Raw genomic sequence first — 13,939 nt, 5'->3', positions numbered from 1 at the left:
GGCGACCATACGGTAATTGACGTTAGTCGTGTCATGTCATTTGTATCCTATAACTTCTTTTTCTTTTCTCTCTTGTTTTAGTAGGGCCTATTAGATTCGGACTAATGCCGTTAGACTTTCTACAGTTATGACATGGAAGTGGAAGCTTGATCAAGCAGAGTCTGGTCTCTGGAGAAATTGAGTCTAGATTTCTACATCTACTCTCATTTCAGAATGCCGTACCAACATGACCAAGTACGAAGTACACAGGTAGTAGTAGACCTACTATAGTAGACCTACTCTAATCCGTTAGGCATGTTCAGCAACACGACTCATTACCGCTTGCACTGGGCAACTGGGTGGAGCGTATGTTGTAGCAAGGAAAGAAAGCACTTGTCTTGATCTGATCGCTGATCGGTGGATATCAGCACTTCATGCTTCACGTGAATAGAATATAAAAAGTTCGTGAAAACGCATTGATGCAATACATTTTCTCAGAGTCGTACTTTTACGACTCGTAGATCAAAGGCATGAAAACTAAGTTTATTAATACTAGTAAACGTGTTACTGTAGGCTACATTACAATTACAATTCAGCTAGACCCTCCTACAAATCAATGGCAATATGCGCGTGTTTTAGGGCCTACCGAGTAAGTTATGCCACTACATTCGTTCGTGTGCAATTATATTTGGAAACACCTACCTTTTTCTGTTGCCTCTCCCAGGCGGGATCTAATACTTCCTGACGGTCCCATTCTTCCTCCTGCTTCATGTATTCATCTTCGTCCATAAAAATAGCATTGGGCTGTCCGTAACTCGCCATTTTGCCGGTGGTTGCAAGAAATATCCTCTACAGAACTACCGTTCGGACAAAAACCGGTGATCGTCGCTACCTCTACGAAGACCACAACGGCGGCGCGCACCGATTTTCGATTTAGTTAGTTGCAAAAGGTCACTCACTGTTGATAGTCGACCCGGCCCCGCCAAGTGTACCATGTGACCCGGAAGTAAGTACGGAGAATTTACGCTGGTTAGAAACGTCCTGAAAGAGATGAATTTTATAATTTAATTGACAATTCAAACACCTAAAATAAAAAGAAAAATACTAAACAGACAAAGATTGGATTCAACGTTGGTTTATCAAAGGTTAAAAGTCTAGAGAGATAAGTATATAAATTTAGACCAATCTTCCAAATCGTGACAAAAAAAAAGACTTATTGAAAGTGAAATTTCAATTCGTCTTTCCTTTGGCTTGGTATTGTCTTCGCTCTTGTAATGCAGATTTGAAATAAACAAAAAAATCATCCAATCAAATAAATGTACCATGTACCAAAACGAACATCGAAATAAATGATCGAATAATTCACTATGCAGGCAGCAGGTGAACTAGAAGGCATCGGAGCTGCTTCCACAAGACTTCCACAAAATCAGTAACAATATCCCTCAATCCACTATTCGTAAATCCGAGTGGGCTAATTCTCTAGCAACATATACCACAAAGTAGTCCACAGTATCCAATCCAATCAAACTATTTACCTTAAACAATGTTTTATGTTCTTGATACAGCACTCGAGCAGAATTTTCTTGCAAATAAGAATCACTTGGACATACCCTACAGCGGAGCGGACGACTATGCCAGCCAGTCACCGGCTGTATAGGAGAACCGCCCCGAGAAGGGTGCGTACTGTAACGTTAGTACTCCTTTCAGCGCACGTCGGCTAACGGGTGCAGCTACGAGTGACGGCAGATGATATTCTCCCAACCTATCGGTACTCAGTTAATATGTAATTCAAGAGCCTTATTTGGCGAGCTCGTTTAATCCCGTAAGCCCAGTGTGTAACTGCAGTGACTTCGCATTCCGAACCTTTCATAGTACACCCGACTGGAATGCAGTACAGAGTACCTTGGTCAGCCAGCTAGCACCGTGTTCGAGCGAGGTTTGGAGACCGTCGATGCTCACGGCTGTTCACCGGAGCTTATATATTGAACACAGTATCTACATCATGTATAACATTTTGAATACATGAAGATAGTGATCGCATCGACACTATAAATGGGGGGAAATGTAGAGACTACCGCAACGCTCTGCCTCAGTTTATGCGGTAGTGCATGGGTCTGAACTGACTGACTATATACTGGTTGAACCCATCTCCTTTGCTAAGTTTGAGGGGTGAAATGAATGAAGTTGGTCCGAAAATGATCAGACAAAATATAGGCTTACGGTCACTTTATTGGCCACACTCCTTCAATATTGCATGAGGAACATAAGCGACAACAAGACACCTAGGTCAGAAATATATCAATACACGCATGTGCGCGCAGTCCCGACTCGGTATCTGTAGCAGTAGACAAGGAGGTATCAAATTTCTGGCGAAAAGTGGGCGGAGTCGCTCCACATGGCTTCCATAGATCTCTACACGGAGATATTTATCAGTGCATGGCTTCCGTGAACACTCTTCAAGCAGAGGTCGAGAGGCTTTTCGCCAGAGCGCCATCTCTATGTCAACAACAGCACATTTTCGTGATTCGTCGGATCTTACAAACTTCGAAGTTGTAATGATTAGTTTCAGTAGTGTGTACGTGCAGTCAAAGTCCAGTGAAAGATTATTAGTATACCATGTTAACTAAAAGTGAATTATCAAAACAACGCACAACTCTTGGCCCCACATTCTCCGAGGCCAATTCAATTCAAACCGGATGATACAGTATTGGTGGAGATGAGAATTGGGCTTTTGACTTTTTGTGAGATACCAAGAAAACACATGTCATCCGTGCAACTCAGATACTTTGTATTTTTATATAATGATTTTGCTCAGAAATCACATTCTATTTTCAATATTGCGAACGATTTTTCAGTACCGAATGGATGAATTCACAGACAAACAAAAGAGAAAAACATGATGCTGTAAAGGTAAGAAAATCATACTTGAAACATTCAGGGGTAAGATAAGTGTTACGTCCACAAAAACGTTGCGCCATGATATGAGTCAAATTTGACATCGCCACCCATCCGCCCCTCAAAAAGATATTTACACTTGCAGTATACACACAGCAATAATTATCAGCCGTGGAAGGGGAAGGCCAGGCTGGACCACGCCCCCCCCCCCCACACACACACACACTCACATACGTAAATTTAAAAAGGAAAAAAAAATGGTTAAACCCGTGACCCTCGGAGAATTCGTATGGCTTCTTCTCAACGAAGGGGGGGGGGGGCGCTATTGTGCATTGATTCCCCCAAACACACACACACACACACACACAAACAAACAAACAAACAAACAAACAAACAACGTTAAACGCTTACGTGTAGGCCCCTTGATATATCTTGGTTAAAAGTAAAAAGAAGAAGAAAGAAAAAGAAAACAATCTGGCACAATTTCTTTTGACCTTCTATCACTGGCAGCCCTATAGTTCAACTATTAAATTACTAGTACATTGAACATTAACCATGGTTATATATAGTAGTACAAATACACGCAATATGTATACCCACAGCGTTATGACATGTAGGAGCGCTCATGCTACTGATGCTATAAATTGATTAACAAAACCCAGCATAAGTAAGCTTCAATACTTTGATGTACTTATAAATTAATCTTCACTTCGATACTATGAAGTTCGCCCAGTAAAGCAACTGCATTATCATAGTCAGGACGAAGTCCCGACATGCGATGGGCTTCACCATTTTGATTTTAACTTAAAGGGTGTGTACAGTTCTGGTCGAGGTGAGGATTTAGCGTTTGTTTTGCGAGAAATTCAGAAACTACTCTATGAAATGTCAAAGAGCATGCAATTCTAAGGGGTACCAAAAGTTTATTTGATGAAAATTGGTTTTGAAATGGCTAAGATATCCAAAAACAAGGTGAAACAAAGAGATCCTAATAAAAGGCGAGGCCCGTAAACCTTTTATTATTATCACTTTTTTTGATATCTCGGCCATTTGAAAACCAATTTTCATCAAATAAACGTCGAATCCTTCTTAAAATTACATGCTCTTTCATATTTCATAAGAGGTTTCTCATTATCTAACTTAGGAATGTTCAAAACATATAATCCCCACCTCAACCAGTACTGTAACCAGTCCCTTTAAAGTGCAGTCTTCCCCCCCCCCCCCCCCACATTGTCGGTCATAACAGGGGTATTTGTCTTTTCCTTTTGTCTCTGATGTTTCTCGTATACATGTATGGTTTTGCCTTTGTGTTTTCTTGCGATGTCTTGTTTTATGTTGTTGTTTTTTTATCTTTCAATTTTTATTAGACAACATCAAACAAAATTACAGAGATCAAAAACATGATTATACAAATAGAAATAAAGGAAAGAAAAAAATTAGATAAACCAACATACAAAAACCAATAATGTCAATTATAAATTACTAAACAATATACATTGTATCGAGTAAAACAGTGTCATAACGAGGTTTCTAGGAACATATTTTTACAAGTAACCCTTTGCTTCATCAGGTCCGTAGTCTATCAAGATACAGAAACAAACAATAAAAAAGGACCAACAAAATATGTGACACATCCGGGACTCCTGGTTCAACTACATAAGCAAGTTAAAAATCCAGTCTCCATTTTCGAAAATGTAAAGCAAGCGTACCCTTTTTCTTTGCCAAAAAATACTGTCTTATGTTGTTTTGGTTCATCGTATGATGTAGACTTCCTTTAAGAAAAAAAAAAAAACAACAACAACAACAACAACTATTCTCTCGATAACATCTAGTCGGTTTTTTTTTTTCTGTCTTTTTTTTTTTTTTTTTTTTTTGCAACTGTCATTTTTCTTTCTATGTGCACCGGTACAGTTATTCCTATAAGCCATTTTTCATCTTTGTAGGGTTTCATAATCAACTAGAAGGCCTATTCTATGATGCTTTTTCCCTCGAACCATATATCCTTATGATTAAGAAAAATACACGGATTACATCTTATTGATTTCAATCACCTGTACAAAGGGAATATGATGTCTCGTAATGTCCAATTTTATTTTTGTTGATGTAGGCTCTGTTATGAATTAGTGTACACAGCTGTTTAAATCTGATGAAAAAAAAACAAACATAGATTAATAGATGAAAAGTAATTCAAATAGTTGTATAACCAGGGGCTGTGGAACTGTAATGGGGGGGGGGGGGGGACTGAACAAATCTTTTGGCTCTCATAGGAAACAAAAACGAACTAAAAACATAAGGAATTAAGTAACTTTTTGATGGTTCCACCCCAAAATTCTTTCCATGAGGAGGGGGTAATGAGGAAGTATGCCTTTGACTTCACCACTAGCACTACCCTTATCATTATTTTTTTTTATTTTTTTTTTTACTTTACCTTTACCTCCTTCTTTCCCTCTCCCTCCCTCCCCATCCCCCACCCCTCTCTCATTGTTTTCCCACATGGTAAATCTGGGGGTTACTCAAATCCACTGTTGACTAGATATATGCATTTGAAAGCTTATCTACCTGTTTCAAAATTTGTCCAAACTCCAAAATCTCATCTTGAGACTTTTCTGAGTTTTAGACGCAGGCTTTAAAAATAACGATGAAATGATAGTTGAACTGCATTTACTGGACCCCTCTTTAGTCGTGTAGACCCCGAGGCTGTTATCAAATCGGCAATCGTTATCATTATTTCTTTTTTTAAATCTCAGTGTGCATATAACTATATAACACATATATCAACTATGATATTCATATTGACTATATCTACCATGCTGTTTGTTTGTTTGATTTCTCTACATGCATTTAAACACGGATGGAACTGAACTGTACAAAATATCAAGCCATAACTTGGTTGCTCAACTTCTGGATCCGAATGGGACTATTATCATTATTATTATATCCCCGCCACACGTAGTGTGAAGGAGGTATATAGGAATCACCGTGATGTTGGTCGGGCGGTCGGTCGGTCTGTTGCAAAATCTTGCGTCGCGAACTCCTCCTACAGTTTTGAAGCAATTTAAATGAAACTTAGGGTAAATGATGATATTGAGGTATAGATGTGCAAGACATGTTTTTTGTGTTTGTCGGACAATGCGTTGCCATGGTAACCATAATTTTACCAAAACATTGTGGATTGAATAACTTCCATAGTATTTGAGCAATCAATTTCAAAATTGGTATCTATGATGATCTATAGGGTGTAGTTATGCAAGACACTCTTTGTGTTTGTTTTGACAAAGCGTTGCCATGGTAACCGCATGTTTTCTTTGAAATCTTGTGGAGTGAACAACTTCCGCAGTTTTGAAGCAATTGAAATCAAATTTGGTAGGCATTATGGCCTTGAGGCATTGATGTGGAACACATAATTTTTGTGTTTGTCGGACAAAGTGTTGCCATGGTAACCATTATTTTACCAAAACCTTGTGGATTGATTAACTTCCACATCATTCAAGCAATTAAGGTCAAATTTAGTATGTATGATGATCGGGAGGTGTAGTTATGCAAGACACCAGAATGTGTTCATAGAAGAAAAATGTGTTGCCATGGTAACCACTCATTTTTGTATCAAATTGAACCGTTTAATCTATGAAGGTGAAATTTGGTGTGTATGATGCTCTTTAAGTGTAGTTTTGCAAAATGTCCTTTGTTTTTGTATCGGACAATGCGTTGCCATGGTAACCGCATTTTTTTAAATCCTGTGGAGTGAACTTCTTCCACAGTTTTCAAGCAATTGAAACCAAATTTGGTAGGCATTATGGCCCTGAGGTATAGATGTGTAACACATAATTTTTGTATTTGTCACACAAACCGTTGCCATGGTAACCACAATTTTACCAAAACCTTGCAGATAGAATAACTTTTCCATCATTCAAGCAATTAAAGTCAAATGTCTGTATGTAGCAATTAAAGTCAAAAGTATGTATCATGATCTAGAAGTGTAGTTTTGCAAGACACCAATGTGTTAGTTTAAGGAAAATGTGTTGCCGTGGTAACCACTCATTTTTGTATCAAAATAAACCATTCAAGCTATGAAGGTCAAATTTGGTGTGTATGATGGTCTTTAAGTGTAGTGATGCTGGGGGAAAGCATGTTTCCATTTGCTGTAAGTTCTATACTCAGTGTCAACTCTGTAATTGTACAGTAAACTAAAATTATTCTGTGTCCAATTCGACAAGTGCACAAACTTGGTATTAACGTCATTGCCCTCATGACATAACATACTATAAAGCAACACTAGGGGCGGGGGTATTAATCACCTTCAGTGATGATTCTAGTTATTATCATTACTATTGTTATTATTATATTATTATTATTATTATTATTATTATTATTATTATTATTATTATTATCATTCGATTATTATCATGGAGAAAATGATGAATAAGAAAAGGGGAGAGGATAAAAACTCAAGAAATCTATATGGACGTTAACAATGAGTGACCAACGATTGATGATGGAATAATGAATGATGGGTAGACTATAGATGAGGAACAGGAAAGAAAGGAACAAAAGGAACAGTGGGACAAACGATATGCAACAAACAACAGACATAACTTATATAAAGCAATCTCAAACAGCTCGTATTCAGCTCATCACTCACACAAAATGTAACCACAAGCTAGAATTCATTCTACTCCACCCACTAGCTCCATCTTGTCTGTTTCATCTGTTCCTTCCGATCTGCCTCTTTTCCCTCTTCCCTTTCCCCACGCTGTACCCTCTTCCATCTTCCTGTTCACATTCCTCCTCATCGATGAAAATAATGTCAACATTGTCCACATTACATTCAGGCACTAAGTATAATTATATACAATAAATTGGATACCTTTTGTACTGTATCATACCATCAATATAACTCACACAAGCATTTAACTCCATTCAACGTATCAGTCAAGCACTAGTGGAAATGAGTGTCAAGTCTTCACAGTTTGCACATTATTTCTTTATCCTCCTCCACTCCTTTTTCATCCTCTTCTATTCTCCTTCCATTCTTTTTCTATTTTCTTTGTATTTTGCTCTTTTCTCTTTCTCTCTACCATCCAACCGAAAACTTATTACAATAATGCCAATCGAGGACCTCCAAACATGTACTCCTACATGCAAAAGCATGCAAAAGCAGACCGTTTGGAACGGTCTGCGCACCGAGGACGTCCTCGGTTCTCTGTGTGTCCTCAGTTTAAATGTAAAGTTTGTATGTGTGTCCTCGTGTGCTTTACACACACACACACACACACACACACACACACAACAGATGGCAACAACAATCACAGTGTACACACTATCTTGAAGGCATCATGGCAATTTTGTACAAGTAATCAAACTCATTATCAAAAAAAGTCACAGTACATACAGAAGCCCAGATTTATTGATGCTGGATTAAGAAGGTGGCAATGATTTCTGCTAAGCACAAGAGCATCATGGTGAGAAAAAGTGAAAAGTTCATTTCACACAATGAAAATATCTACGCAACAGAGCAGACCTGTGCGACATAGCAAACCTGTACGACATACTCCTCACACAGCCGAGGAGCAGTGCCAATAACAGTACACGTAGCTTTCCAACACTTGGTGGTGGTAAAAACATTTTGCTTTGTAAAATTGGTGCATTACAGTACTTCTGGCTCCAAAATACACTGTAGAACCCACACCTACATGATCATGGTGCACACTGGGAGGTCAAATCACATTAATAATTTCTGCTTCCCATGGAGTACCCATTCAAACAACTCGGAAGTAGCCTGACATAACTTGGCGATGAAGCCTGTCAGCCTTTGGCCCTCACGCTCCAAAGTATGGGGCGGGGATGGGGGGACTCCAACATCTGAACCCATAGTTATATCTTCCTTTAATTGAAGTATGGAATGCCATGTGAGTTAAACCTCAACAAACATATTTTTGATAAGCAACTCTAAAAATAAATGTGTAAGATAAGCAAATAAATATTTTTGTTGTCCATACCGAGGGAGAGAGAGGAAAAAAATTAAATTCATAAAGGTTAACAAGTCTTCTCAACACCTTGCAACTTTTCAATAATGCAATGTTCTATGCAAGTGCTTCACAGCATTAAAAAAAAAAAAATAGAATTAACACTTTTTTTCATTTCTTTCACATACAAAGCTACCCTTTTAGAGCAAATTTTTAATTTGATCACTACTTGCCTGAGGCCAAATCATGTCTAAAATCAAAAACTACTACATGTGTACATCATGAAATCAAGAAGAAAAGTATGCAAAAATACCAGAGGATATAAATAATGCTGAATTGGCCAAGCTAGAATGCATAACATTAAAACACTATTGGGTACAAAATAAAAGATGATCTGTGTATACATCAAATATTTCCACAATTATCACTTCACCGCTTCAGACAGGATTCAGCAGTAGGCCTACATTGTATCAGATTTTTATAAATGTACATTACGGACATCATTCAAAAATTGTCCATACGTGCCATATAATGCAACTGCATTGGTACGAGTGCGAGTGTGTGTGCATGTATGTGTGTGTGTATGTGTATGATGGCAAGATAGTAAAACAATGCATGCTTTAGCATAACACTGAAGAAAAAAAAAATGCTGAGATATGCAGGCTTGGAAGCACAAACGTACACTTGGGAGGGAGAGCAGCTTAGTGGCTTGGCGTACTGCATGCGAGACAAAATTTACTGTCTATTTCAGTGCGAGGCTATAAGCAGTCATTTATACATCACAAAGCAGTAAATGCACTGGCAGCCCTTAAACTAAAATACTAATACATGTTTATGTAAAAAATCATCTTATGGGAGCAAGTACATTCATGAAATTTAGACCCTTACAGTACCAAATACTATGTAGAGTATCTTACAAGAAGAGATAGTACACAATGATCCTTCAAAACAGGTTGAGCAACATAATTAGTTGGTGTGATTCGTGACACTATAACCTTCATGCTTGGAGTAGGAATACTCGGGCACCGCTTGCGCATACTCTGTATGTTGACAGGGAGTAACCAAACAAAAGAAAACAAGGCTGCAGCAACTGGGACATGATCCTTTGGCATGGCTATTGTGAAGACACTCTTGGGCTTACCAGCTTCCCTGCTAGGAGTTTTGTTTTATTATTGTTTTTCTGGTAATTTCTGGTTTAGTTTTTGCACTTGGAGACAATGACCATGACTGCAGTAACATTATAGTTATCATTCAAATCTTACGATATGACCCCCTTCCACAGCTGAGGTATATGGTACCAATCAGACGTTTAACACAACAAAAATGACTTTTAACAGTGTCTTAGAAGAACATTTTACCTTTTTTCCATTATATTCTGCAGTTTGAATATCACAAGGCTAATAACTTGTGATAACGCAATGCCTTACAAATAATCCTTGCTGTTTGTACTGTGTGAAATGAAAAACAAGCCAAAAGTGTAAATGTGTGTCGATATTAGCAATTACAAAACAGTAAATTCACTGAAACATGAATAAAAGGACTTCTAAAAGAAAAAAAAAAGAAGAGAGGGAACATAATGAAAAAAAGGTTAAGGAATCAGTTTGAAGCTCAGAAATACCTTTACTTTTCAACTGCATGTTTACATAACACATACACAATTGTAGCATAGTTAATACAGGCAGAAGGCATAGTTCAGTGTATATTGGCAGTGGAATTAAGATGAAGTTTTCCAGAATCTACAAAAGCCACGAACATGAATAGACCCCACCCATAAAAACAACAACCAAAATAGAAAAATCAAACATCCGCCCCCCCCCAAAAAAAAAAACAAACAAACAAACAAACAAAACAAAAACAAAACAAAACCCAACAACAACAAAACAAAAGAAAAAAGAAAAAAAAAAAGGACCCAACAACAATGTGAAACCACAAGGGATGGTGGTATTTTATGAAAGCCATGTATCTCCACACAACAATTACATCATCTTGATATTGATTTAATACAGTGCCTACCTGCAAATCAAAAACTGCTTTAGGAGTAACCTGATAGATGTAAGTACAACAAAATCAATTCAATATGTCTTTTACATGAGTGTAATTCTTATGCCATAGTTAATCAACAAAAGACTTGGGTAACACCTTGGTTTAAACACTACCAGTGTCTGGTATCAATGTCTCAGTTATGACAAAATCAGGCCAATAATGGAGAGGTATATTTTTCTGACCTCAGCAGCTACTTCCTAAAATATGCCTGATAAACTGTAGATTGTGCAGTCTTAAAGGGTACCACCCAGGCAAGGACTTTGTCTAACCCTACGCCATTCATTATGCCTTATTTCTGTTGAATTTTCCCCGAATATACTCAAGAAGGTGTCTATCGGAAATACACATTATAGCAAAATCTGCTCGTCCTCAGTGGATTAAAACGCACAAACACACAAACGTCGTGCACAGAATTGCTAATCCAATGGTACTCAAAAAACTCAGTAAGCATCATTAAATATTTCTTGGTTTTCTCTTCACAGAAATCACAGGCATGCCATAGATATTTCACTGGCCCATGTTTTCAAAGGAAAAATAAACAAACAAAAGTCTTCCTTTGCCAGAAGGTCCCCTTTAAGAGTTGTCATTCAATTGCAGTCTTGTCTCTGGGTGTCATAGTGCTTGCCCAACTGTTGCTGTGGATGATGTTTAGTGGTCCTACACAGGTGCATATTATAATGTTATACCCACACATTTGGTTTCAAGTTAGAGGATTTGTATGAATCGGTATTGGCCGTCACTGCTTTAATCGGTGAAAAGTGCATATCCCAACCATTCCTGAGAGCATTTCATGAAGCGTTTTGTCCGACTAATTCGTCAGACAAATTTGCTCTCAGCCAATCAGATGCAAGGATTTCAGTAGAATATAACAGTTTGCCAGAAAAAAAAAAATATCTGACCAAACGCTTCATGAAATGCCCCCTATAATCCTAGGTAGGAGGAAGTAAACTACCAACAGAAAAGACATAGGGGTGAGGGACTTGGAAAGAAATTCAGTCCAGGTGAAACCCACGAAGGTGTCCTGTTAGCAAACTACAACAATTACCGCAATACCATTTCAAATGTCATAACTTCAACAACAAAAAACAACAAAAACAAGCTTCTAGTTATGGTGACAACCAGCACACTCTAAACCAGTCTCAAACGAGTGTGAAAGTGCACACCCGGTTCCAACTCAGATAAAACCAAAGACTGTGGCATCATCACTTCGGTACTCTATTCCCCAAAGCTTCCTCAATCCCTACAGAAGTACAGCTTATCAATTATCTACCCTGCAGGGTGATTGATGTTGAAGTTCATCCACTCCATGATTTTGCAGCACCCTTCATGAATTTGACTTACAGTATCATGCACACAGAAAAAGGGAAATTAACGATGGATGACTTTTTGAGAAACATCAAAATTATCCCTAAATATCTATATCAAAGTAACAATCTCCTTCCCTCTCAATTTTAAGCACTGTCATCGAACAATTTGACAGCAAGCGTTCACTTAAAATTGTGCGTTGAACATGTACAATTAGTGTCCGCTCCAATGCAAGGTATGAAATTTCCCTCTCCAAGCCCGTCACTTGTAGTGCATACCCAGTTGTGACTCTGTTCAAATTTGAAGGGTTGGAGACACCATTAAACATTGTATTCAATGATTTCATGCCATGATGCCACCGCGTCAGTGTTAAACCTTGACACTAACTATGGAGGTGTTCCATTTTCCTGAAATGAAGAAATGTCACTTTCACACTGAGACACCACATTTTGAAGTGCAGCTTGCGCAAAGTTTGTAACAGCTTTGCCTCTACAGAGTTGTTTATGGCATGTTCAACATCAAAACGGATTTTGATTTGTCCACTGATTCAAGTTTAAATGAGATTCATATAAAAGAAACCAATTTACAAAATGCAAATACCAAGGTACACAAACTTTGAAATAAAAAGAAAACTTCAGGTAGACATATGAATGATGCACATTCATAATACACCATGGATAGCTTCGAAGTAAGGTGACAACTGCGTCAAATGCATGCAATCACATTGCCCACAAATGTATGTGAAAAAGTGCTTTGACACAACTGTGACATTTGTGTTTACTCAGTCTACAATTGCAAAAATGTATTCATTTTTTTTTTCATCAGAGAATCAGGTATAATTGTTTACTTATAATCTAATAGCTACTGGAAAAAAGACATGTCATGTGCATTATCAAATCTCATTTTACCACACATACACACATACCTGTGGATGAGTGGATTGAAACAGAGGGTCCATACTCTTGAAATATAAACATACAACTGCATAAAGTAGATTTTTCCTTACATCAGGATATCGTAAGCATATACACATGGCGGTGATAAATCACAGAGCTTTTATAAACTGGACATTAACTAGCTGTAGTTTATACGGTGTTAACAATGTGTGGTTCACATCCCATGCAACGGAAAATGTAAACGCATCTAACATAACTTGGTTGTAAACTGTTAAAGACTCCCAAATTCTGAAATTAATGGTTTGACATGGAAAGCTTCAAGTTATCAAAGTGTTGGGACATAACAGAAAGATTATTTGTGGTTGTCAAAGAATGCAGGATCTGCTCGGAGCTATAGAGTTTTTGTCCTGAATTTTTGCTCCTTCTAATTTGCAAGGGTGTATTCCAGAGTACTTGGGGAAAAAAAATCTGAAGTTTAAAAAAAAAGTCTGAAGTGCATTACAATGTTAACATTTCAAATCATTTGAGGTACCAAAAAGTCTGAAAAGTGGGTTTTGGGCAGAGTCAAGGAAAATGAAATCAGATTAGATTCTGAACTCTCATATCCCTGGATTTGTTAATATGTCCTAGAAAGTTAGTCATGATCACCAGTGGCTATGACTGAATGCTTCTTACTTGTAATTTAATGTCATTGCAAGTTAGGTTTGCTTCTCTGGTTAAGTTTGTTATTCAACATTAGCTAATTGAAGCAGGATCTATTCTTGTTGGTAAGCTGAATGGAATGAAAAAAAAAGTTGTTACCATTATTTGAATGTAAGGAAATCATCTCACATGGCATTATATTAATAAATAAAAATCAAA

At 37.7% G+C, this 13,939-nt stretch overlaps 1 protein-coding gene across 2 annotated transcripts in view; it reads right to left on the bottom strand.

Annotated features, from left to right (window-relative positions):
• Nucleotides 1-902, bottom strand: part of LOC140234992 (alpha-actinin, sarcomeric-like) — a 79,539-nt gene extending 78,637 nt beyond the window's left edge. For both annotated transcript variants that reach the window (XM_072315038.1, XM_072315031.1), the window contains exon 1: nucleotides 682-902. In XM_072315038.1, the coding sequence (XP_072171139.1) occupies nucleotides 682-801 (120 nt within the window). In that variant the 5' untranslated portion in view covers nucleotides 802-902. The remainder of the gene's footprint in view (nucleotides 1-681) is intronic.
• Between the last annotated feature and the right edge of the window lie 13,037 nt (nucleotides 903-13,939).

This window comes from Diadema setosum, chromosome 1, assembly GCF_964275005.1.
Source record: "Diadema setosum chromosome 1, eeDiaSeto1, whole genome shotgun sequence".
Taxonomy (NCBI): Eukaryota; Metazoa; Echinodermata; class Echinoidea; order Diadematoida; family Diadematidae; genus Diadema; species Diadema setosum.
This window is presented reverse-complemented; position numbering and strand designations above follow the sequence as displayed.